This window comes from Passer montanus, unplaced genomic scaffold, assembly GCF_014805655.1.
Source record: "Passer montanus isolate IOZ18808 unplaced genomic scaffold, ASM1480565v1 scaffold66, whole genome shotgun sequence".
NCBI classification, from domain to species: domain Eukaryota; kingdom Metazoa; phylum Chordata; class Aves; order Passeriformes; family Passeridae; genus Passer; species Passer montanus.
In genome coordinates this window covers 5,447,889-5,472,319 of record NW_024371704.1, presented here as the reverse complement: position 1 = coordinate 5,472,319, position 24,431 = coordinate 5,447,889, and the positions used below count along the sequence as shown (strand labels likewise).

General features: G+C 41.5%; 5 protein-coding genes across 7 annotated transcripts in view; 2 read left to right on the top strand and 3 right to left on the bottom strand.

Moving 5' to 3' along the window:
- Positions 1–4,678, bottom strand: part of PMS1 (PMS1 homolog 1, mismatch repair system component) — a 43,464-nt gene extending 38,786 nt beyond the window's left edge. The window contains exons 1-3 of one of the 2 annotated variants that reach the window (XM_039728653.1): positions 4,366–4,419; positions 3,494–3,556; positions 2,247–2,393 (exon numbers count right to left, since the gene is read on the bottom strand). In XM_039728653.1, coding sequence (XP_039584587.1) covers positions 2,247–2,378 — 132 coding nt within the window. In that variant the 5' untranslated portion in view covers positions 2,379–2,393; positions 3,494–3,556; positions 4,366–4,419. Of the gene's footprint in view, positions 1–2,246; positions 2,394–3,493; positions 3,557–4,365 lie in introns of both variants that reach the window. The other variant, XM_039728652.1, reaches the window with a different exon arrangement.
- ORMDL1 (ORMDL sphingolipid biosynthesis regulator 1) lies at positions 4,554–11,539 on the top strand. Its single transcript, XM_039728654.1, has 4 exons — positions 4,554–4,680; positions 5,849–6,029; positions 8,942–9,093; positions 10,032–11,539. The coding sequence occupies exons 2-4, from the start codon at positions 5,856–5,858 to the stop codon at positions 10,165–10,167; spliced, it is 462 nt and encodes a 153-aa protein (XP_039584588.1). The 5' UTR covers positions 4,554–4,680; positions 5,849–5,855; the 3' UTR covers positions 10,168–11,539.
- Positions 11,540–11,815: 276 nt separating this feature from the next.
- OSGEPL1 (O-sialoglycoprotein endopeptidase like 1) lies at positions 11,816–16,643 on the top strand. Of its 2 annotated transcripts, none has more exons than XM_039728658.1 (8): positions 11,816–12,090; positions 12,241–12,479; positions 13,097–13,484; positions 14,341–14,545; positions 14,626–14,774; positions 15,315–15,445; positions 15,592–15,663; positions 16,518–16,643. In XM_039728658.1, the coding sequence occupies exons 2-8, from the start codon at positions 12,268–12,270 to the stop codon at positions 16,606–16,608; spliced, it is 1,248 nt and encodes a 415-aa protein (XP_039584592.1). In that variant the 5' UTR covers positions 11,816–12,090; positions 12,241–12,267; the 3' UTR covers positions 16,609–16,643. The 2 variants fall into 2 exon arrangements, with proteins under 2 accessions (XP_039584592.1, XP_039584591.1); XM_039728657.1 differs by having other exon boundaries at positions 12,230–12,479.
- ASNSD1 (asparagine synthetase domain containing 1) lies at positions 16,100–20,615 on the bottom strand. The gene is made up of 3 exons (XM_039728656.1): positions 19,098–20,615; positions 18,056–18,237; positions 16,100–17,213 (listed from the first exon to the last, which is right to left on the bottom strand). Exons 1-3 carry the CDS (start codon positions 20,574–20,576, stop codon positions 16,952–16,954), a joined length of 1,923 nt encoding a protein of 640 aa, XP_039584590.1. The 5' UTR covers positions 20,577–20,615; the 3' UTR covers positions 16,100–16,951.
- On the bottom strand, positions 18,103–24,105 carry ASDURF (ASNSD1 upstream reading frame). Its single transcript, XM_039728659.1, has 5 exons — positions 23,992–24,105; positions 21,855–21,908; positions 21,254–21,329; positions 20,094–20,669; positions 18,103–18,237 (listed from the first exon to the last, which is right to left on the bottom strand). The coding sequence occupies exons 1-4, from the start codon at positions 24,064–24,066 to the stop codon at positions 20,599–20,601; spliced, it is 276 nt and encodes a 91-aa protein (XP_039584593.1). The 5' UTR covers positions 24,067–24,105; the 3' UTR covers positions 18,103–18,237; positions 20,094–20,598.
- Positions 24,106–24,431: the final 326 nt, after the last annotated feature.

Genomic DNA, 24,431 nt, shown 5'->3' with positions numbered 1-24,431 from the left:
TTCCTACGGGGCAGCAAAACAGAACTAAGCAATACGCCTCAACTGAGCACAAAACCACATAAGGAAATAGAGGCAGGAAACCCTCTACCCTGCTGCTGTATGTGCTAATTAAAGGTTTGAGAATTCTACAATGAAGCCCAATTTTCCATTCTAATTTTTACTTTATGACCAGTTAGTTGTTCAAGAAAAGTGAGATTTATCTTGAACCAATTGTTACATAAATGATTCTCTCTTTCTCTTCTAATCTTATTAATTTTTACTTGTGCATGTTTTATGTAAATATTACATAAATATGCTTAACCTTTGTATTTTGTAACACCTTTCTTCATGAGCTGAATCTTACCAAGGTTATGAGCCCATGAAATGTTTCAGTTGCTCTGCCAGGTCACTGATGCCAATCAGTATGATTCAGCTTTGGTACACAGTGCAAGGATGCCAAATAACATCACCTATGGCCACTCAAGACTGAAACAGCAGCCAAAGCTTCCCACTACAGCTCACCACTGCCACGACTCTTATCTGAAACCCATTCCATCTTCAGGTTAATTCCTGTCTGTCTGTCAGAAAGGAACTGTTATCTTTGTTCAGGCAAATTGGATAAACTATGCCCTCCTATGCCATCTGAAAAAGATGAAAACAATGAAAATGTTGCAGTTTCAGGCAAAACCCATCAAGCTGTAAAATGGAATTTCAACGTTTCTCTTCTCTGTTATGCTTTTGAACTAATCCAGAATTAATGTGGTCATTGACCTCTATTACATGGTCAGAGTTATTTTAATTTCCCATTAAAAATACCATTAAAAAATCCATTGTTTTACAGTATTACTGTCTAGAGTTGCACAGAGTGCAGGTTTTCTCTTCTCCCCTGTTACTCACAAAAGAACAATCACCAAATTTCTTTTAATTGCTGACAACTTGCATAAAGCCATGTTTGTTTGTTTGGAACTACAGTGTTTAGGATTGGGCTGGACTGACACAAGTATGCAAGAGTAGTGCAGATGACTCATGCACTGAAAACGGTTAAAAATGCTCTTTTTCATTGATTTGGGACAAAGCTGGTTACTGTGCTGTGAAACCCACACTAGTTAGAGGGCTTTCTCCTCTGCAAGGTTTGTTCCAACCATTCTGGAACACTCCAAAACCTTTCTGTTCACTTCTTTACTGATCAGCTCCCAGGATCTGATCCCAATATCCTTTACCCCTACAACTGTGTACACACTACTCACTTTGGAGTTACTCAAGAAGCAAGATACTCTGGAACCTAAATATTGAGAAGACAGAGATTATAAGAGACTACAGCAAAGACAGAACATCTTCAGCTCACTCAAAGCAGCAACAAACGTGTTCCTTGGCATCTACAGGTAAGCATTCTCAGATGGAACATCTCTAGACTCATTCAGAAAATATGACAGACATGGTCAAAGAAACAAGGAGAAACTGAATTGTCCTCCTAGTTAAGAGCATTTGTCTACTTAATTCAAGAAAGGAAATTGGATACAATTCTGAATACATACATTTATACAGGATATAGTAACACTTCTTTCTTACTAAGCAGGAGATACTGCTAATATACAGCTGCTGACAAAACACTGCAAAAGCAGAAATAGGACAGCAAGAGGAGCTGACCAGTTATCCATTTCACCCAATTCATTGGGAAAAAAAAGCTCAAATTCTTTATTAAAAGTAGTATTTTCAATTCAAGTCAGAAACTATCCCTGAATGACATGTCAACTTTTTTGAACGGCTTATAAAGAGTTAGAAATAGCCAGAGTTCACCATGTCAATTAGAGTCAGGGTGGTGATTTGTATTACAAAAACATAATTTGTTTTGAATGATCATCAAGCTTTTCCACTGTCTCCATTTTCACCTTTCCTACAATACTTTGTAATGAGAATTAAATATGTCAGCCTAACAGCAAACCTAAATCCAACAACTTTTAAAACAGGCTATTAGTCAGAAAACACAAATTTTAAGTAGGAAAAGGAAGATTACGAAAGCTGACAGTTTTTTTCCCCACGATACACTCAGAAGCACAAACGTGCCTTACTGTTTCAGAGCAGAGCCTCAAAAACCCAAATGGAAACTAATTTTGTACTATTTTTACTTGAGGTAAAAATATATACATATAACTATATTATAATCATTGCCATTCCTCAAATCACAATAGCCTAAAAAAAACCACAGTTGCAGGTTAACATTTTTCTTGGTATCTTATTTTATATCAAATTCTTTCTGAGAGACTTACCAGTTTAATATCAATGCCTGTAGCACTGGCATCCAAGGAATTTTCTATCAGCTCCTTCACCACGCTGACAACTGAAGTAATCACCTGAGAACTGGAAAGGAGCCGAATTGTCTCTCCAGGCAGCTGTTTCATGGTGGAAAGATTCAGCTGCACAGAAAAATAACAGGAAAAGAATGTAAAAGGAACACTACAATTACACACTTCTAAGAAACTGTTTCACAGGAACTTTGAAATGTAGAAAAACACAGGATTATGGCTGGAAAGTGAAATTTTCAAGTTACAGTAGGACCCAGCTTCCTCTGCAGTCCAACAGGTGTTGGGAGAGAAATAGGGAGGCAACACACTGGTGCTGAGGAAAAGCCACATTCAATAGCAATGGGATCTACTGGCAAAAATAAAAACCAAACCCAAAAATCTCTCCATTAGAGTCTTGCCTCTCTGATGTGATGTACCGTGTGCCCTCAGGCAGGTCATTTTACTTCTGTGTCTCTCTATCACTCATTGAAAATGAAGATGCCTTATAAACCAATGGAGATTTCTTTTTTTAATTATTGCAAATACAAAGGGTTATAAAATCATTGCTATATTATAGATACTCTCCCATAAAGAGATTGTACACTGATCTGTGAATTTTAGCATGCATTTCTGTTTAAGTACCTACACTAACACAAACAGCCAAGCCCCAGGAAAACTATTTTGCTGATCCTTGTAGCTTGCCACAAAAGAATTCAACCACAGTTTTATATGCATATGAGAGAGGCAGGGGAATGGTTCAGACAGCTTTCTTCTCTTCTCTGGCTTATGTTATATAATGTTGTTTACACTGAAAGGCAAACAATCCTGGCAGTCCTGGCTTTCTCACTAATTCAGTCCAAGGTATCTGCTGGAGAACACAGACTGCACACTCAGCACCTGTCCCAAGGATATGAGCACACGTGGAGGAATGGAACAAACACAGATTTCCTCCTGACACAGCCAGGTCCTGGTGAGGGATCGCAGCCAACACCCCTAAGCATCACTGCCCTGCAGGGTGTATGCAGCTGATACAACAATTACAGGACATTTCTCTGCCTCAACATCCTTCCAAAGACAGCTACTCTTTAAACATAAAAGACAAAGTAAAAAATGTGGTTACTCGGCTTTGGTTTGGGGGGCAGGGGGAGGAAGTACAGTGTTATGAAGTACAAGCACCACTGAGACTTTTCTAGGAACAGCTACAAAGGGGGTTTGTCTTTATTATTATTTACATTGCAAAGGGAGTTTGCCTTTCAAATGTGGTAAAAGGATCCGATGAATGGTTTTTCCACCAACTGGAAAACAAGAGGAGCAGGAGAAAAGGTGAAGAAGTGAAGATGTTAATATCATATACACGTGTTCAGAGAGGCAGGTTTTGAGGTATTCACGCACTGTACGGGACACCTGCGTCAACTGCTTCATGATTTACTCATGGGAGTAAATCAGATGGAAGTTGGATTTCTCTCCATCAAAAGACACTGACTAAGATACGGGAGGATCTTAAAACAGAAATGCTGCGGACTTCAAAGACAAATTTTCTCTGAGGTGTGACTGATGCAGGCTTGGGAGGGGAATCAGCTCCCGCCCATGTGGAGTCCCCTGCACTGGGCCCCAAATGAGGGACGCAATGCTGGCCACATCTCGGGGACAGTTCTAGGGAGGCACAAAGGGACCTCTGGGACCTCTTACCCATGGAATGGCACCCAGCCCACGATGCCTTTTAGCTAAGAGACACGTATCTCAGCTCAAGCCACCTTACTACTGTAACTCTTCACGGACCAGAAGTGTTTATAGCTGTGCTCTGGGGGAAAGCGCAGCATTTTCTGCGTGGGAGCCCCATCACTGACCTAACCCTCTACAGCAAGTCCGACACGCCAACAACAGCGGTTCTACACATCCCCAGCCAAACCGGGAACAAAACCTCCCTAAATTTCACGGTTCCGGCCCCACAGAGTCCGGAGCCACGCCAAGAACCCCGCCCCCGCTGCGAGCACCGCCTTTCTCAGGGGCCCTCCCTCATCGCGCACTGAGGCATTTCTTCGGTTTACGAGACGAAAAAACGGGCGAAAAGCTGCAGATAAACCCTGCGGGCCCTCCAGTTTACCCCAAACCACAGAGCCGTCCGCAGTTCCCGGTTCTCGCTGCGAGAGGCGTGGCACCGCTCCCGGGGCCTGCCCGGCCTCTGCCCAGGGCCGCCCCGGCCCAGCCGCCCGCGGGAAGCGGCGCCGCGGCCCCGGCGCGGGGGCCGGCAGGGGAGGGATGGCGGAGGAAACGCGGCGAGCTGCCCCTCGGATGGGGCTGGGATCGCGGCGTGCGATGGGAAGGGATGGCGGGTCACGTCACGGTGTCTGCCTAGGTGCTGGCTCGGCGGGTGCTGCATCCCGGGGAGAGAGGAAGAGCCTCGTGTCGCCCATCGCAGGTAATGTGTGCCCTGCGAGTGCGCGGCTTGGAATGCTTTGCGGCGGGTACTGGGTAAGGGCGGCTGTGCCCCGGTTCGGCTTCAGGTTCAGCGTTTTTAGTCTGCTACTGTTCATATTGCAGAATATTCGGGCATTTTATATTTATTTTATATTTATTTTATACTCTATACCTCACTAAGTAAGTGTCAGAAACAAACTTCCTACCGAAAGCAAGCTTGCTTTTGGTGGTTGAACAGTGCTTTTGTATTCTGATTCAGATGATTGCTAAAAAACCCGCTCCCATAAATGAGTATCTGTAGTCCCAGAGATCACGTGAGTTTGAAATAAGCAATAATTTAGGTTTTTATTTTCAAATTATCACTACAAATTTTACTGCGATAGGACGAGAGAGGCACTGTAGGTAAGTTGTGTCAATTTCCTGGTTATATCAGCATATGAAATTATCCTGTGTATTCCTGCATGTGGCTGTCGCTTAGAAAACTTTTGAGCCTGTTCTCTAATTTCAGCCAGGTTTAGAAGGTGGAATTGTCTGTCTGGAAACTAATAGATGGGGAGGGGAGGAAATCTGCACTTGCTTCAAGAAAAAGATGTACATTACTCCTTCATTGCTCTTTCTAGAAGTAGATGGCTGTGCAGTTGGTATATGCAGAATTCTCCACTAATCATTACGACGTACATTACTCCTTCATTGCTCTTTCTAGTAGATGGCTGTGCAGTTGGTATATGCAGAATTCTCCACTAACCATTACATGAACAAGAAAGAGGAGGAAGATTGTCTGATGTGGGAAGTGGAAAGGAGCTTTGGATATTGTCATGGATGGCGAAACTTTATTCAGAGGATAAAAGTTATTAGCTTGGTTTCTTACAGCTTTGCAACTTTAGCTTCTGACATCACAGCTTATTTTTTTTTTTTTAATGTCCCTTCTGTAGCAGGCTTGTGAGTTTTATTTGTTTGGACTTGTTTTAAACAAATGGTTGCCAACTGTCCTTTTGTACTAATTTCTCATAAACCCTAGCTTGAAGATCTTGAGGTACATCCTGCTTTATGCACTGTGTTCTCTCCAGGGCTGCTTCTTTAAAGCAGCTTTTTCCTACATTTGAAAATTGCATATGTTAAGTACTCTTCTGTAACAGCAGTCTCAGTCTTCAAACAGATCTGTTTTATAGGGTAAAAATGAACGTAGGAGTTGCCCACAGCGAGGTAAATCCCAACACTCGAGTGATGAACAGCCGTGGAATGTGGCTGACATACGCGCTGGGAGTCGGCATGCTGCACATTGTCCTGCTCAGCATTCCCTTCTTTAGTGTCCCTGTCGCCTGGACTTTAACAAATGTCATTCACAACCTGGTGAGTACCCTCTCTTGGAGCAGCATTTGAATAGTGGTTGTTCAGAAGTATTTATTTTCAGTAGCAAGGGAAGAGGAAAGTAGCCAGTCCGTATGGACAGTGAAATCCTGCTGTCCAAAACACCACCTCTCCTTGGCCTATCCACAAAGGATTGGCTGTTTTTGGGAGGAGGAGTGATACACAGCCACTTTCAGTTTAAGCATGAAAGACATGAAATATTCTTTATGTAGTTATGATTTCTTTTAAATGGCGTTTCATTAGGCTGGAAGGTTGCTGACATAAAATCATCATGCCAACCAACTTTCACGGTGCTCTGTGAAAGAGAGCTGTGCTGAATCCATAAACTACCACATTTTTAATTATTGGACACTATCAGCTAATTTTTCCACATAAATCTTATTATCCCAAAACATTTAATTTTAGCAGCCTACCTATTTTCTTTAAGAGAAATGCTTGTATTCTATTTCTTCTAGTTTTAATTCTGGCCAAGCTACATAACTCAGAATGACTTCAGCATGCAGTGTTGTCACCATACAGGACATTAGAGAAATCTCACTTGAAAGCAGTGGGAAAAACTGAAGTACTTTGACCCCAGCCCTGAAACCATTTGTTACTCAGTGGGTTGTGACTTGCATGATGATTTTTGTATGCAAAAGATTTTGTGAGCTGCTTTCTGCTCTTGTAACCACTTAAAGTAGTGCAGCTATCTGTATTGGTCCTGCCATGCCTAGAGAAAAGAGGGACATAACCCAGCAATTTAGATCATTCTTGAGGTTTGCTGGCTCAGCTTTCTAACATTGCCTGCAAAGAAGGCTTGACAAAAAGATAGCTCCTTCCTTATGTAGGAAAATGATAGTTCACTGAGGATGGGTAATTATCCTCTTGAATGTAAAGTTTTAATTTTCATTTGAGCTTTTTGGTTTTGTAGATAGGTTTAAAACTACTGGTGGAATTGTAACTGTCATTAGAGCATTTTGTGTGTTATCTTTGACAGCATCAGACATGTCTGACTTCAGAAGATGTTGGCAGAGACAAGTATTACTAAATATTTCCCACATGCCTTACTGAACTCATTGCAAGTAGCTGTAATGACAACAGGGATGATGAGAGCATGCACTGGCAAGTAGTTTTGTAGTGGAACACAAGAAGATGAGTATAAATTGCACTGTTGGATATTTCAGAATTTAAATGGCACTTCTTTTGGAAACAAATCCTCAAATGGTTTGACAAAAAAAAAATCTTGGATGTCCAAAACTCTTAGCTAACCTTGAAAGCATTTTTCATGGTTCTTTCTGCAAGTACCACTGGGAAATAAAATGTGGAGTAAGCATTTGGATCTGTCCTAAAAGTGTCTTTATGGTTATTAAAATAGGCACTGCAAACGTCATGAATCAAAAAATTAATTAAATCAGTTGTCCTAGGCTCTGGTCTGGAGGCTGTTCCAAAAAAATGTGGAAGGAGACATGAAGTGATTTGCTGAGATTTCACCTCCATTATAAGAATTTGGAAGAAATGTGATTTTTTTTTTTTTTATATAAAGCTTTCTTATGAAAATTTTTGTATGTGCATAAAAAGAGAAGGAAATCTTTGATATTGTCTCATAGAGACTCTTCCCTGGAGTTGGTGTTCTCTCTTTGATAGAAAACAAGCATTTTTTTAAAACTGGAAGAGAGTGTACTCCCCTGTTTGAAACCAAGAGGCCCAAATTGGGCTTTTGAAATAAATGGGCAGGAGATCTTTCTCCTTTTTAATGCCTTTATTGAAAAGAATCAGCTCAGGTGAGGAGAAATCGACGGGTCACACCCACGCCGCCGCTGCTCCCAGGCGTGGCACGGAGGAGGAGAGTGATGCAGCTTTGTGTGCTGGTCTGCAGGCGGAGCTGGGAATTCCGTCCTCACGAGAGATTAGGAGATTCCTCCTTTTAGGTCCAACACCCCTGGTCGCCTCTTCAATCAACATCTTTTGAGGTTAGGGTGAGAAGCAGAAAGGATCCAAGCAGGTACTGGACTATACTCCCATTCTTATACGTCACTTAGGTCACTCCGTTCTATGTTGGCTCGTAATTTTTAGGGGTTTATCTGGAAAACTGCAAAATTCTGAGCAATGCATTTCTCACCTGCATACTAGCTCTGATGCCACTCCCATTCTCCTGGTACCTGGAGGGTCCCGGTGTCCCTCCCTGGCAGGCATCAGGGGGACAATGGTTAATCACCAACCATTAACAGGTAATTGAAGAAGAACTCTTTAACAATGAAGCTAACTTAACAGCACTGGTTTAACTTGTTTTACTCTGCAACCTTAAAAAAATAGATAACTTTTTATTCATAACAGCTTTCAGAGCAAACCAAATATGGCATGTTCCCATCAAACGGGAACAGTCCCAAGGAAAGTCCAGCATGTTTAAGGAGAAGCAGGAAAGAGGTGGAAAGATGGTATTCAGCAGAATGCTTAGTCAGTTTCTAAGGATTTGAAGCTGGTAAAGCTTTCAGGAATTGGTGTGATATTGTCAGTGTTTGCAGGTAGTTTTTTGCATTGTGCACACTCTACTACTCATCACTGTGTTGACAATGTGCTAGGAAGGTGGTGATACCAATCATCAGCCCCACACTTGTTACAGAGCTTGTTAAAATTCTGTGGAATTCAAGGAACTTTTGCCTACTAGTGTAGAAGGCAAGGAAGTGGATTGGATGTAACTCAGACTTGGGCTTTAATTCTGACTCTGCACAGTCTCAGGCAAATCACTTCTTGTCTCTTCCTTCCTCTTCAATAATTTGTCATTACAGGCTAGCAGCTCTTCTGGGTGAGAATTCACTCAATCTTTTTTTTTTAATTTTATAATGCATTGAAAATTGTAACGATTATTTAAAAATATTACTAAAAGTGCCTCTGTATTCACTTTTTGTTTTCCCCAGGGAATGTATGTGTTTTTGCATGCAGTAAAGGGAACTCCTTTTGAAACACCTGATCAGGGGAAAGCTAGGCTACTAACACACTGGGAACAACTGGATTATGGAGTACAATTCACATCTTCAAGGAAGTTCTTCACAATCTCTCCTATAATTCTGTGAGTTCAAAACTGTGTTATAGATAAATTGACACATAAAGCCATTATTTCAAAAGCTTCAACATAATGGGTTGCAATTTACAGTCTAAAAGCATTTTCTTTTTTTTAATATTTGTTTGTTTATTTCTACATCACAGCTGTAGGGAATATTTATTTACAGGCTATGTAATCAACAATCTTCTGCTTTTGACACTCCACATACTGAAGTCAAAGTTTGTAAACAGTTATTAATGGGGCAGGTTTTAAAGATTAGAAGTGTTGTGTGGAAAACTTACTGTTAACTCTTGAGTTTCTTTAAGAGATTGTGAAGTCATAAATATTGAAAATCTAAACTTACTGCTTTTGTGACAGCATTTATTAACCATTTTGCAACTTGTGAGCTAGAAATATGTCACTCCTCAGTGGATGGGATCTGGTGTCAGTTTTGCTTTGTACATATTGTCTTCTATTTACACTATGCAAATGGTGTAGGAACTCTATACACCTGTCTCTGTTGACAAATGTGTGGTTGTGTAACTAAGAAAAATCAGATACATATTTAATATCCAACTCTAAAAGTCTTTGTTTGTCCCTGAAGAAAATTTACATGTCCACTTATATGGCACAGTGAGAGGGGAGGGAAGATCCTGCATGATGTTTAGAAAGTTGGCTCATAAAGGTCAGAAACTGAGAAAATATATGTAACTCCTCAAGGTGGGGAGAAGTGCTGGAAGAAAACAGTAAACTAAGGGTTGCTTTTAAGCACCTTGAGAGGTATGGGAAGGAGAGACTTAGACCATAATTTTGCTGTAGATACTCTAGAGCCTCAGGTGAGATATTCGATACAGATGTTAACTAGTAAAATCTTACTAATCACTAAAGCACTTCATTCAGCTATGCTTTGTATGTGTTTTAGACAAGGCTGCCATCAGCTAAGCTTGGTCCCTTTTCTCCTGCAGGTACTTCCTGACGAGTTTCTATACAAAGTATGATCCCACACACTTTATCCTCAACACAGCCTCTCTCCTGACCGTGCTTATCCCCAAGCTGCCACAGTTGCATGGGGTTCGAATCTTTGGCATCAATAAATACTGAGCAGAAGGTTCAACACTGGCTGCCCCTGACATGGCTACTGCTGCTCCCCAGGTGAAGGAAACGAGTAGTCTGCTGTGCTGAGTATCTCATCATAGCTGGGGAGAGATGCTTTTACGTCTGAGATACAATTCCTGCTTCCTGCAGCATTGTCTGGGATGAAAATCAACTTTGTAAGAAGATGCCTTCGATACTTCAGTGTGGATTGGAAATGTGTGGAAGATTTTCATGAAGAACTGGGCAGGCCCAGCTCTAAAGCCTAATCCCCACTAAGACTGTGTGTGGCTGATGCAAGTGGCTTGTAAGGAAGGTTCAAGTAACAGCTGAAATGCAGAGCAGAGTTTCACAAATACCCATCATCCATAATGCAGGTGGTAACTTTAGATATAAATCCAGAATCCTCGATGCCAAGGACTGGTGAGGCCACATTCTTAGATTAAGAGAAATTAGGTAGTTTCTGCTGTAATGGATTGTAAGTGGTTGTGCTTGGTTTTGCATTGTAAAAGTTTGTCCCACAGTAAGTACTGTGACAGCGAGCATAAATTGATGGTATAATTCCTGCCCTCTCTGTTCTTGTGATTTTTTTAAATCTTTTTTTTATTTTAGTCACAATAACTGAACAAAGTCCTTAACTGCCAGCTCAGGGGAGTTCCACATCAACTCAAGAGCTCCGTTTATGTACGCTTTTGCAAGTTGCCACTGTTTTGTTTATTTCACTTTGCTTACCAGGATACTGACTTTTCCAGTGTAAGTGGGACATCCTGAAAAAATTCAATTTCTTTTTAGGTGTGAATTTTTGACTGTTTTCTCTGATATTCACTGATGGGTTATTTTTCAGTAGCTGAGAGGCCTGTGAGGTGGTGGGGAAAGGCTTGCTGCTGTCGTAGAAGGTGCTCTGTTACAGAGTAAGTGTCTGAACACAGAAGCTGTGTAGGTTGTAAGCTAGAATAGAAACTGAACTAGAAGTAGGTGAGTAGACAAATTACATGGACTAACTATGCTTTTGCAGAAAAAGGTATAGATAACTTGCATGTCTTGGAAATGTGGAGGAATGCTGTGTTTTAGGGGTACTGTGTAGTATGGGGTAATTTGTATATTATCAGCTCTGGAAATAGAGTGAAGGAGGTACATCTACTGCTCTGAGCACTTATTTCTCTGTCGTGGAAAAAAGGATGAATTCTGAAGTCTGCTGTGTGTCTGCCAGCCCAAACCAGCTCAGATTTAACGGAAGACTCCATTTAAGACTCGATTTACATCTTGGTTGCAGCGGCAGCCAGTGAGCTGGAAAAAAAAAAATTAAAAATATCAAAAGACAAGCCTACAGTGGTGTACTTATTTTTTTTCTACAGCAATTTTCTGATCGATAAAGATGCCGTTAAAAAAAAGGACTATGAGTTATGAATTTTATTCCGCAATTGGAAGTAATTAGTTCTGACTGTTGCTTGCATAGAAAGCGGTAACTGGCTGATTTTTAAATAATGGACATCCCAAGGCTGTGCTACCGAGGGGCAGGGATGCACGACACGGCCCGAGCTGGGTGTCCGCAGGTGCGGGGCCGCGGTGCCCGGGGCTTGCGGAGCAGTCCGCGCTCTCGGCCGCTCCGCACGGCGGCTGCGCCGGCTCGGAGCTCCGCCCGCGTCCCCGGCGGGGCGGAGCCGGGTCCGGCACGGCACGGGGGTGGCGACAGATCGCGACACGGGGACTACGCGAGTGCCCCGCGACTCGGGCAGGGCGGGACCGGGGGTTCCGGCCGCAGCTCCCCCTTCCCGGGGCCGGAGGATCCGCGGAGCGGGGCCGAGCACTGCCCAGGCTGGCCCTGCCCGCACGGCAGCGCTCAGCCGCGGCCACAGGCGGGCTGGGACCTCCCTCAGGGCTGCGACAGCACCGCCGCCAAGCGCAGTGGGGAACTCTTCACACGTAATTCAGGTAATAACCGGACGTTACCTCCCAGCTGGTTTTTGTAGGGTCTTAAAGTCATGAATGGCCACACGACATTTAAAAGCCCTTCAGAAGATCAGAGCAGAACACGTGCTTGAAAACCCTCCACTAATAATAAACTACACAGTTCTCTTCTAGACGTAGCCACCAGGTAGATTATAAACAATGAACAGCATTGCCAGAGGCGTTTTGCAGTCAGTGAAGCACGGCCGAGCTGCGTGGCTGAGGAACAGCTCTGCTCACTCTGGGAAGCAGCATTTTCACAGGCTGGTCTTGGGAATAGAGACGAGCTGTGACGACACTGGCGCTGCTGTGGTGGATGAAGCTGGCTGTATTCTGGGAGAAGCACTGCACTGCCAGAAGGAAGTTCATTTACAGTAAGAACAGACTTCTCTCAAGGCTTCTGCCTTAATAACGATTTTACTGTTACTTATAATATCATCTATATCAAAGTCTTCCCTGCCCTCCCCATGAAAGTAAGTGGTGGGTAGGTGTGAAGATGTATCACTTTGGCCCCAACACACTGCCTGAGATAGTACTAAGGGGGAGGAAATAAACAAGTTTCCTCCAGTGTTTTCTTTCAGAAAGAGACAGATTACTTCTCTGGCTTGAATAAAAGATGAAATCATTGCTACTGTTAAAATTACCAAATGTCTTGACTTTTTAAAAGGAAAATCAAATCAAATAACCATTGGTGGTTTAAGAACATCAGCTGACAAGTGAGGGATTGTGAATATTAAGTTACATTGTTTTGGAACAGTGTTGAGATACATTTAAAAAGCATCTGTACCAAAAAAGGGCAAGTTACATCTTTTTCTGGTCCTCCACTGATAATTATGCTCCCTTCAGTGCCCTTGACACTAAACAAGGCATTTGAGAATGCACTAAGGAAACAGGCAGGATACAGCAAGGTTAAGAGGTGCCTGAAAACTATTTTTATGGCATTCTATCTGTTATAAACTACCAATGCATTGCAATTCCTTGGTTTTACTAGATCGGGAGGAATAATTCCCGTGGTGGCACAGCAGCTCCACAGAGAAAACATCGACCGAGTGGTCCAAGAGGCCCTTAGTGCCAGCGGCGTTTCTGTGGCCGAGCTGGCGGCTGTGGCCACCACCGTGCAGCCCGGGCTGGCTCTGAGCCTGGGCGTGGGGCTGCACTACAGCCGCAGCTTGGTCAGCAGGCACCAGAAGCCCTTCATCCCCATCCATCACATGGAGGCTCACGCACTGACCATCAGGCTCACGCATCCCCTGGAATTCCCCTTCTTGGTTCTCCTCATCTCTGGAGGACACTGTCTCTTGGCAGTAGCACAAGGAGTTTCAGATTTCCTCCTGCTTGGACAGTCCATCGACATCGCACCGGGTGACATGCTGGATAAGGTAATGTTTCCTTTCCTTACCTTTCTTTAGTTGTCCTCTTTATTGCATTTATACTACATAATGGTAGTAATATCATCAGCCTGAGGACAGCAATTCAATGCAATACAAGTTTTATATAACTTTTTCTGTTTTGAAATGCCGTAGATTTAAGGTATGAAAGACTGTTAAAAATGTACACAAAGCATCAATTGTAACATATGCATATTAATTATATTTTAGCAAATAGGCAACATAACCAAAACTGGTATTGGGTGTTTCATTGACACTGATTATACAAAGAAGTTGTATAGAGGTATTTTATAGAGGTATTACTATGCTGTCAGGTTTAAAACAATGCGTGCTAAAGCATTTCTTACTAATATTAGCTTTTAGAGATTAAAAAGCATGGTTTGGCCCTGACAGTCTTTCTGGGTCCCTGAGTACAGTTTGTAAAATTGTTCACTTATGGCTTTGTTCTCAGCACTGTTTTTAAACAGTATTTGTGCATATTAATTAAAAAATGGAATCATAAAGAGGATTTTGAAAAGTTGAAACCAGTTTTGTTCCTGTTTATCTGGTAATACAGTATGACAGACCATGTGTGTTTCTTATAGCTTAAAAATGGAGTAATTAATATTTCCTGCAAAATTTGTTGATCCTTACGTTTGCCCAGATTGTTCTAGAATTGCATTTCTAAATACTCCAAGAAAAAAAAAATCCTGCTGGTCTGATGTTATGTCTTACCCTTACCATGCCCTGTTTCTAATTTCACATTGGATTGGATGTTTTGGTGTCACATTTTATTCCATGGACTGCAGCACAGTGATTCCATTCTAGGAGGAACTGATTCCAAGTCTGTTGTTTGTCATCTCCTTAGGTGGCACGAAGACTGTCCCTAAGAAAACACCCAGAGTGCCACAGCATGGCTGGGGGGAAGGCCATAGAGCACCTGGCTCAGTCTGGGAACCAGGAACTGCTCACCCTCCCACTGCCCATGCAGCAGTATCGGAACTGCGACTTCTCTTTCGCCGGCCTCCAAAACCTTGTCAATAATGCCATTGCACAGAAAGAAAAGGAAGAAGGTATTTTTAGGCAGTCAGATACAAACTGAGCTGTTGATGACCTACACTCAGGAGCCCCCTTTGATGATATACTTTTGTAGGTATTCAGGAAGGTGAGATCCTGTCCTGTGTTAAGGATGTTGCTGCTGCTGTACAGCACGCAGTGGCTGTTCATATTATCCAGAGGACGTACCGAGCCATGCTCTTCTGCATCAAAAACAGCATATTACCATCAAAAAATGCCACTTTGGTGGGTATACTTTTTTTCTCCTTTTTATATCTGACTCTGTTAACATCATTTGAAGAGGCAGATGCCTTGTTGTACATTCTACCTTTGGCATATGAGGAAGATGTATGTATTATATTGTTAAAATACCAACAATATTAAAGTAATGGAATAATAAATATTTACCTGTGTTTCAAGCTAGAGATTTTCTAACCATCTAATCTAACCTTCCATAACAACTTGCCCTTGTGCTGCCGAATACTTGATTTACAGTAGAACCATAGACTGGTTTAGCTTGGAAAGGACCTTAAAGATTATCCAGTTCCAACACTCCTGCCATGGATAGGGACACCTTCCATTAGACAGATGTGCTTCAGGAATGTCTTTTTGTATAATAAGCTCACTTAGCATACTCTTTTCTGGTATGTTTTAATCTTAAATGCAGCATTTATTGCTGTCTTCAGAACTTCAACTGATAACCCTTTTCTGAACACGATGCTAGTTGTGCTAGTACTCAAAGTACTTTTGAGTTAATGCCTTTTTTTCTTTTTGAAATGCTGTCAGGTTGTATCAGGAGGAGTTGCAAGTAATCAGTATTACCGAAAAGTTCTACAGAATCTGGCAGATGCAAACAATTTTGCTTTACTGTGTCCTCCTCCAAGGCTCTGCACTGACAATGGTGTTATGATTGCATGGTAAGAGTTGTTTCTCTTTAACACATATTACAGGAGCACATGCAAAGTTGACATGAGAGTCAAGAAGCTCCTTTTGTGCTGACTGAACGATGTGCTGGTACGCAGAGTTGTGACGCACGTTTTTGTGTCATTGCTTTGTTGCTCAGGAATGGCATTGAGAGGTTACGTGCAGGGCTGGGGGTCCTTCCCAGTGCTGCTGGCATCCGCTACGAGCCAAGGTAAGGCACTGCTCATCCCCAGTCTGTGTCCTCACTGCGGGCTGTCAAAGGGGAACAGGAACACGAAAAAGAGGAACAAGCTGCTGAGGAGTCTCTCTGCAGCACATAGAAATTTTAAAAGTTACCTTTCAAGGCAGTTTTAAATACAAATTATCATTTATGTTCATTTTGCCTCAGAAACTTATCATACATCATAACAGTTCTATGTCTTTTCCTACCATGATTGTGTAGATGTTAGGCTTAAGGCCAAACAAAATGCAGATACCTCAAAAGTACCAGCTGGTCTTAAGCCGTGGCTTTTTTTAATGTTTTTTTCCCCTTTCCCTTTTCAGAAAAACAGATTTGGATGGTCTCAATACAAAAATAAAAATTGTATTACAGTTTTCACATGAAAAATTATAAAACACTCTACTTCAAAAATAATTTGCTGTATATATTTCAGTGAATAAAAAACTAAGTTTTATTTGCTGTAGACAGTGCATTATTTAAGATTATCATAGGAGTTACCTGTGAATTTCTAGTGTTTTACATTCATCAGCAGGACCTAAAATGAATTATCAACTAAAATCAGAATCTAAATACAACAACAGGCCCAGAAGATGGCTTTGAAATCACAATTGTGTTTCTAGAGTTTGGAATGACTACAAACACAAATATTTTCTCATTGTAAAGATATTTTCAGGTACAGCTTGAGATAGCCTATTTTAATGGTCACAGTCTTAGAAGTGCAGGGAATGTACTGAAATATTTTGACTTTTGTGCCAATTGTAAAAAAAGGTCTACAAAGCTGTACATCTGTGTGATATGGCACTGACAATGTTCATTTTTAACAAACACATAATTTTGTTTTCTAGAGCTCCCCTGGGAATTGATATTTCAAAAAGAGTTGAAGAAGATTCCATCAAGGTGCCAAAATTAAAAGAGATACGATGTTTGGCATCTTAAAAAGTAACTTAATAAAATAAATAGTTCAATGAAAACTGTTTCAATGCTGTTATTGTTAGGGACAGTAATTGGATTACAAGCGTTGAAAATCATCTGTCAGAGGAACAAATGCTGTGTTGCTATCACCAAAGTGATTCTGGTTACTATTGCAAATTAAGCATTCTCAGTATTAAAACAAACTTAAAAGAGCAGGATGCATTCATAGTGAGTTCCTTGTACATGTACAACTCTGCTTATTAATAATTATGCCCAAGTGTGTAAAAAAACCCAGAACAAACATTCTAAGAAAACTTGATTTACTGACTCTGTGTATAGAATAAATGCAACATCTCCAGATACAGCTCTATAATTCATCTACTGAAAGTAACTTCAGCCTGCTGCATGTGTCAGATGCTTTTTCACTGTTGCTCTCTAGTTTTGCAATCCGAGATCCAAACTGTACTGCCCTTTTTGGCAAAACAGTGGAGGCTGTCAGGCCCAGCTCCTTGGCTGCAAGGCGCAGAATCAGTTTCTCGCCAATTCCTCGAGGTAAAGTCAAATCAGCTTTTTCTGAGACGGGCAAAGAATTGAGGAATGAGACAACATCTTCATCAAGAAAAGGAAACCTGAAAGAGAGATTTATGTGGGGAAAGATCCTTTAAAAATTCCATAGGAATAATCTTGGTTTTCCCCTTTACCACATGCAAAGACCGTGTGAAACTACACTGTAACTTTGAAACAAAAAGATTTACACACTAAATACTGGTATCATTCTGAATTTCAGGCATTCACTCCTAATCATGTGCATGGTTAAGGAGCACTGCACATCCACCACTGCAGCTGTTTCTTGTGCTGAACTCAAAATGTGCAACTAAGAACAGATTTGGAAAAATATCGGCACAAAGATCACATGAGAAAACCTTTCATGCACCTGAGTGGCCTCTGCTCCTGGACAACACCTAAGGAATTTTTTTCAAGTTGATGGAGGAAGTAGGCACAAATAAAATGATTCTTCAACTCTTCAGACTTAACAAGCAGGAAATGTGGTGGATGTTGACTATGCTGTACTGCAGGGGTAGGAATACACAGCTCCTGTTACACTGTCATTCTCCAGAGACACTCCCCAAAGGTCCACACCAGAACACTTCAAAGTTGTGCAAAAGCCTGTTTAGCTTAAAATGATATAACCAGCTAGAATTTGCCTGTTTCAACATTTGTTGCTTCTTAAAACTTTCAGATGGAAACCAAGTTGCTAAATTTCCTTAAGTAAACTCTTCCACAATATACTACAGACTGCTTTTTTAAAAAACACAACCAAAAACTGCAGAACACAGCACACATTAACAAAACTGCAGCAGAACTAGAAACAATAAAACACACAGAATTTTCAATGAAGATTTTCTTAGGGGTGTTAAAAACTACATCTAACCAGCAAAACCAGTTTTGCTCTGTGTTAAAACATTAATACCTGGCTTCTTTTCCGTGATCGCCGATGATCCTGTCATCTCTGCCGAGATTTCGAGAAGAAATGCGCCCTAACTCCATTTCAAGTTCTTTATTAAGGCCCTCTAAACCATCTTTTGTGAAGCAAACACGATGTCGAGAATACCCAGCAAGCTGCTCATCTGCTCCAATTCCAGTAAGCACAACCTGAGGAAACAGAATATAAGAACTGTTAGTATCTATGCAAGTTAGTATGTAACAGACCTTAAAGGTTTAACTACATCTTAAGGAGAAAAAAATTAATACACATCTTCTAAAGATATTACCTATCAGAATGGGCTGTGCCTCACACATTTACAAAGCTTGAAACAATTCCCAGTACAGTCACTGGTAACTTAAATTATCAGACCTTAAAGTACACACAAATGTTGCTCGTGGAGCAAGGAAAAAACATCAAAACAATGCCACGTGTATCACAAATACACCAGTATATTTGAAGAATGTCTTTGTTAGTTTCTATGATAAACAGCATTTGTTAAACACAAGCCTTTAAAAATTATTGCCAAAGGCTGTGTCATATGTTGTAGTTACCTGAATGTACACCCAGAGTACTATTCATTTACCAGCTACTGGGTTAGTAACAACTACTTTATTCAAAGTAAAAATGGCTTACCCTACTCAGTAAGTACAATAAAATTATCAAGAGAAAAAACACTATTACATCTGACCCATTACACTGCCTTCAACAGCTGAAATTAAATGTTTCCTTCTTCCCTACACAAGCCATCAGGAACAGAGATGTGAAAAATCAGAATAAAAAATGATAGATGGTGGTTATTTGTTTCCATTGGATATTATTGCATTTCCATGTTCACTGAAAAGCCGTGACAAAAGAATTGAATGTGATTTTTCACTCTAGAATCACATAAATATAGAATAGTCTACATTCTGACACTGAATTTCAGAAGCCTGATGAATAGCAAAAATCCCAGCTGATTTCTAAATCAACAAAACTGTTTCTACATTCAGAAGTCAAACACTAGGCAGAAAACAAAACAAAACAGTACCTTTGCAGGACTTTTATATGGTTTCAGTTCTCCTTGGTTACTAATGAAGCCCTCTCCTCTGGAAGCAAACCAAATTGCACAGCCTATACTGTCATCCAAGACTGTATCCAGTGGATAGATTAAGTGATTAATACGCTCTTTTCTCATTTTTTTCAATTCCTCTAGTGTAACATTAATTTCCACAAAATTCCAGGTTCTTGAAGGGTTAATGGCTTCTAATTCCTTCAGTCCTGCCCTACCAGTGATTCTGTCAGGAACATCAAAGCAAGATGAATGAGTACCAGTGTCAGCAGCAAGATCCTGACAGCTTTTTTGAGGACAAAGCAAATCAAGCTGTACTTCACGGCTGGTATGTCTTTTAGTGGTACCCCTGTGCTTAGCTTGCTCTTTCATCATGAAAGCTACATTAAGAAGATCAATTGGCTCTTCCAAAGGCACATGTTTATCAGCCAGGGCTGCAATAACTATAGAATCAATGCCACCAGAAAAGAGCACTGCAATATGTGCTTTCTTATGGGACATGCTTGGAACTTCACTTGTTATCTGATCTGGATCTCTAAAGAGACACAGGACTCGTCTCTTGACTGCTTCATTTAAAACATCAATAAACTGACAGGCTAATTTTTTCTTGTGTTCCTCTGCAAGAAATTCTTGAAGGGTTTCTACAGAAACCACAGAGTTAATGTTGCTAAAATTAGAGCCTGGAGATGCACCTGAAGCTTTAGAAACTGTTTTATTTAAGGGGATAACTGGTGCTCTAAGACACAGCTTTGATTCATTGGCCATGAGATGTATGTGGTTGGGTAAGTCTTTTGACACTTGGTCAAGAACATTAATGCATGTTTCTTCTACTGCTTTCTCTCTGCAGCTGTACTTCCATGGAAACAATGTTAAAGACAAAGATTTAGTTGCTGCACAAGCTTTGAGATCAATTTTGAAAATTCCAGACGCTGGGACTTCTTGCCATTGGTTGCCTGATTCAGAACAAGCACTTACAGATGTGAGACAGAAAGCGCTGTCAACCTCACTGAACTGCCAGAGCAAACTACGACGACCAAAGTAATCTCTGCCAAACCATAAACTGTGTCTGGGTGCTTCATAATAAATAAAAGACCAGGGACCCTGAAGTGATGAGAAGAGTGACAGAATGTCCATTTCACTGCTGCATAAAGCCAGATGATGAAACATTACTTCAGTGTCATTCTCTAGACTTCCTACATGCACTCCACTGAAAATTTCTCCATTCCAAAGAAAAACATTGTTACTGGCATCTTCCAGAGGCTGAGGAGTCACCAGTCCCCTCAAGTGAAGTACATGGCCTGAAAACAGACATTCATAAGAGAGATCGGGCACAGTTTTTATCAACTGTTGGCTACTGTCTGGTCCTCTTCTTCTCAGATGGCAGAGGACGTCTTCACTGAGGAAATCATGAATTGCACACTGGCTGCACAAGGTAACAACACAGCAAATACCACACATTGCAACGGGGAATTCACATCCACTACTTCTTGATTTTAGTCTTTTCTGAATTTTCCAGCTCCTGATGCTCCTTCTTTAATTCATCTAACGTGTCTGTGTAAGAGAAAATTACAAAAATAATCAATTTCATAAACCAGAAATTTTATGCATAGGTAAGTTTAAGTGTATATCTAGAAAATTAATAATTCCAGCCACTTGTTCAATTAAAGTGATAAACATAAAACACTAATTAAGCAAAGAGCTATGTTTGTGTTCCATCATTACTAACACAAGCTATATGCTTGCTGTAGCATATTCCTCTTTGATTATACAAAGATGATTTTTTTTCCAAAAAAGGCCACAGTGCAATAGGGGAATGGCCAACGCCTGCCTATATAATCAGTATGACTTCAACATTTGTAGTAAGAAAAGGGAACTGACAATAAAAATGGCAATGCTATTAACCCAAATCAAAGCAAAGAGAAGCAGCAATTGTTCGCTCCAGAAAATTAAATTTATACTTCTAAATTTATACTCTTCTAATGCTTGTGCCATCATCACCTCTATTATCCATTCTCCTATTACTTTGTATCTGACACATAGCTGCAATTTTCTCATTTTAATATACCTTTGAAATCAGCTACAAATACAGCTTTTAAACATTAACTATTTGAGATGCTTTTACACTGCAAACTTACTTTTGCACTGAGACAGCATTTCTGTCCGGTCTGCAAGGAAGAATATGTTGCTGTTGGGTTGCTGCTTATAAACTTTCTGTAAAACAAAACCCACACTGTATTAAGTCAAAGCAGCAGATTCTGGAACCACACTGCAGTAGAAGCTGGTGTGGGTCCAAAGAGACATTCCTGGTATGAAAGTGAAGGGGTGAGTTCTGCACTGTGAACACCAGCATTCTAATGCTGTACCATCAAAAGCATTTAATGCTCAACCTAAAACAATTCTGAATTTCTCTTTTCCTCATCCACAAGGGATCACATTCTATTTTAAACAAATGCACAGAAAATGTAAGAATATGGCATGAATCCTTGTGATCAACTCAAACATCTTAATGAAATAAATAACTCAAAACATAAAAAAGCAAAAAACCCCAACACTGCCCAAGTATACATAATCAAATAATTTGCAGGACAAATTAGGAGCACAGCAGACCACATGTTTATTAAAATCTTAATTAGAACAAATTAAAGACACCATGCTCTGATTTTGTTGCCCTTCTCGTCTCTATGTTTATTTCTCTGCTAAAATGAAATAGTTAAAAGCAAATTTGTAAAACCTTACCCGGTTCTTCTTCAAATTAGAAAGCTCATCGACTACAACCTTCTGCTCTTTAATCTGAAAGACAAAAGATTCATTTGAATTTAATGATAAAAACAAGACATCATATTATAATCCTAGTGGTGAGCATGTCTGCTGATATTTTAAGACAGCAACATGCATGTATAGCTGCAGTTCTCCACATGAAGCACTGAAGACAAAGTAAGTATAAAAATTACATACTTAATTTGTCTAGAAACAGGCTATTTTACATGCATTGGTATTTCTCCTCCCCTCAAAAGCCTCTGGGAAGCCAGAGTAACTATAGATATTTATAATCAGAGAGGACATTTTTCCCCCTCAGAAGAGAACATGTACACAAGTAATACAACATCAAATAAAATTTTAAAAAACTTAGCATAATATCAATAATACACTTTATAATCACAGGTATGCTTCAGATTCAAAATGAAATTAATGAAAATCCAAATACTCTAATATTCTAGAACTGTATTAGGAGCAATAGGAGCCTTTCTATGGCTCTGGATTTTTACATTAACTTCCTTAGTGGGATTTACCACTCTGTTCTGCACTGCCAGATGTGGCAGATATTCCCATTTTCTTTTACAATGGCAGCTGTGAATGCTGAGAAGTAATCAGGACTGTTGCAAAAGTCAAAATCTGAAAAAAATTTGTCCAGAGGGCACACTGTTTTTTCTTAGAAGCAAACAACATGGGGTTTCCTTGCTCTTCCTTTGTGTCTCCTGGAACTGGTGCAACAGCAGGACACTGCCACAGAGTGAGGTCAGCCAAACTGAATCTGGCACACTGAAAGTGCAACTTTTCCAGCAGCTACATCAATCTCTTGTATCTACACACCAACAAGGCAAAGCAGCAGAGCCATCCTCTGCCAGGGACTAAACCAGCCACTCAGGCACAACACAAGTGACAACCTGTAGCTCTGTGATGTCCCAGCTTTGCAGCTTCCAGGCAATCAAAACCATCACTGTCTCTATACGTGGCCCTGCAGAACTATTTATTTTAATATAATCACATAATGTTAAGGGTTGCAAGGGACTTTAAAGATCATCTAGTCCCAATCTGTCCCCTGCCATGGGCAGGGACACGTCCCACTAGACCTGGCTGCTCCAGGCCTTGTCCAGCCTGGGCTTGAACACTTCCAGGGGTGGGGCATCCACAGTTTCTGGCAACCTGTGAGCGCCTTGCCATTCTCACAGCAAAGAATTTCTGCCTAGTATCTAACCCAAATCTGCCCTCTTTCAATTTGTATACATTACTCCTTGTCTTATCCTTACAGCTCCTGACAAAGAGCCCCTTCTCTGGCTTCCCTGTTGGAATACTGGCAGGTTGCTATGTTGCTATGAGGTTTTTTGGGGTGAAAGTTCCACAGGGCTTGGCAGATTGCATACTGAACAAAGCTGTGGGCACCAGGGAGGAGGGAGCGGATAAATGAGGAGCACCAGCCTCTATGGCTGGAATTTCTTAGGAGATTTTGGACACATAAAGCTGAACTAGGTACTAGAAAGAAGCCAGGTGAGGGTGCTTGGTTTGTCCAGCCTGGAGGAGACTGAGGGGAGATCTCACAGCAGTCTACAAGTTCCTCAGGAGGGGAAGTGGAGGGGCAGACACTGATCTCTTCTCCCTGTGACAGTGACAGTACCACAGGGAATGGCCTGGAGCTGGGTCAGGGGATGCTTAGATTGGATACCAGGAAAAGATTCTTCACCCAGAGGGGGATTAGGCATTGAACTCCCCAGGAAAAGTGGTCACAGCGGCAGCCCGACAGAGCTCGAACAGCTTTTGGATAAGGTGCTCAGGCACACGGTGTGATTCTCGGGGTGTCCTGTGCAGCGTCCTGTCAGACTCGACCACTGGACGTCTCTTGAAACTCAAGATATTCCGTGAGAAAAACCTCACTTGACATTTCACGCTCAATTTGCAGCAGCAAGACCCAAAACACCAATCTGACAAGCGCGCTATCAGCGAGGCAACACGGGCTCGCTAATGCAGGCCGCTCTCGGGCACAGGAGCCCCGGTCCCTGGCAGCACCCGCCCTCCTCTTCCTCACGCTGCTCGCACCCGCGGCAACACGCTCCGGGGCCACCCGCGCCCTCAGCCCCGCGGGGCCGCCTCCGCTCACCCGGCGGCTCAGCTCCTCCTTGTGGCGCAGCGCCGCGCTCTCCGCATCGTCCCGCCGCGCCGGGCGGCCCGACATGGCCGCGGCGGGCACGGGGCGCTCCCGGCGCAGCGCCGCCGACACAGGCTGCACAGGGCTCTGAGACACCTGGCCTAGTCCAGGGGATTGAAACAAGATAATCTATAGGTCCCTTCCAACCCAAACCATTCCAGGATTCCATGATTTTATTATTATACAAGATGGATGTTTAAGGCCGTCCACCACTTACCATTTCTTTGTCTCTTCCATTCTACTGTAGGTATGTCACAGCGATGCATATGTCTACCTGTCTCAATAAATGCATAATTGTCTCATTTTTATCCCTTTCCTTCTTTTTAAACATCGTATAATTATTCTAAACACTCAAGAGTAACCCAAATTTACAGACTGCTACCAGTTGCTCG

Bases quoted from the DNA above. Each gene is read 5' to 3' on its own strand.
- ORMDL1 (XM_039728654.1), top strand. From the start codon at position 5,856: ATGAACGTAGGAGTTGCCCACAGCGAGGTAAATCCCAACACTCGAGTG. The intron at 6,030-8,941 runs GTGAGTACCCTC...TGTTTTCCCCAG, and splicing joins CAAATGTCATTCACAACCTG to GGAATGTATGTGTTTTTGCA. The intron at 9,094-10,031 runs GTGAGTTCAAAA...TTTCTCCTGCAG, and splicing joins ACAATCTCTCCTATAATTCT to GTACTTCCTGACGAGTTTCT.
- OSGEPL1 (XM_039728658.1), top strand. From the start codon at position 12,268: ATGAACAGCATTGCCAGAGGCGTTTTGCAGTCAGTGAAGCACGGCCGA. The intron at 12,480-13,096 runs GTAAGAACAGAC...TGGTTTTACTAG, and splicing joins CAGAAGGAAGTTCATTTACA to ATCGGGAGGAATAATTCCCG. The intron at 15,664-16,517 runs GTAAGGCACTGC...TTTGTTTTCTAG, and splicing joins GGCATCCGCTACGAGCCAAG to AGCTCCCCTGGGAATTGATA.
- ASNSD1 (XM_039728656.1), bottom strand. From the start codon at position 20,576: ATGTGTGGTATTTGCTGTGTTGTTACCTTGTGCAGCCAGTGTGCAATT. The intron at 18,238-19,097 runs GTACTGTTTTGT...CTGTTTCCTCAG, and splicing joins CATATAAAAGTCCTGCAAAG to GTTGTGCTTACTGGAATTGG. The intron at 17,214-18,055 runs GTATTAATGTTT...TCTCTCTTTCAG, and splicing joins GATCACGGAAAAGAAGCCAG to GTTTCCTTTTCTTGATGAAG.
- ASDURF (XM_039728659.1), bottom strand. From the start codon at position 24,066: ATGTCGGGCCGCCCGGCGCGGCGGGACGATGCGGAGAGCGCGGCGCTG. The intron at 21,909-23,991 runs GTGAGCGGAGGC...TTTGTCTTTCAG, and splicing joins AGGAGGAGCTGAGCCGCCGG to ATTAAAGAGCAGAAGGTTGT. The intron at 21,330-21,854 runs GTAAGGTTTTAC...TTTGTTTTACAG, and splicing joins CTAATTTGAAGAAGAACCGG to AAAGTTTATAAGCAGCAACC.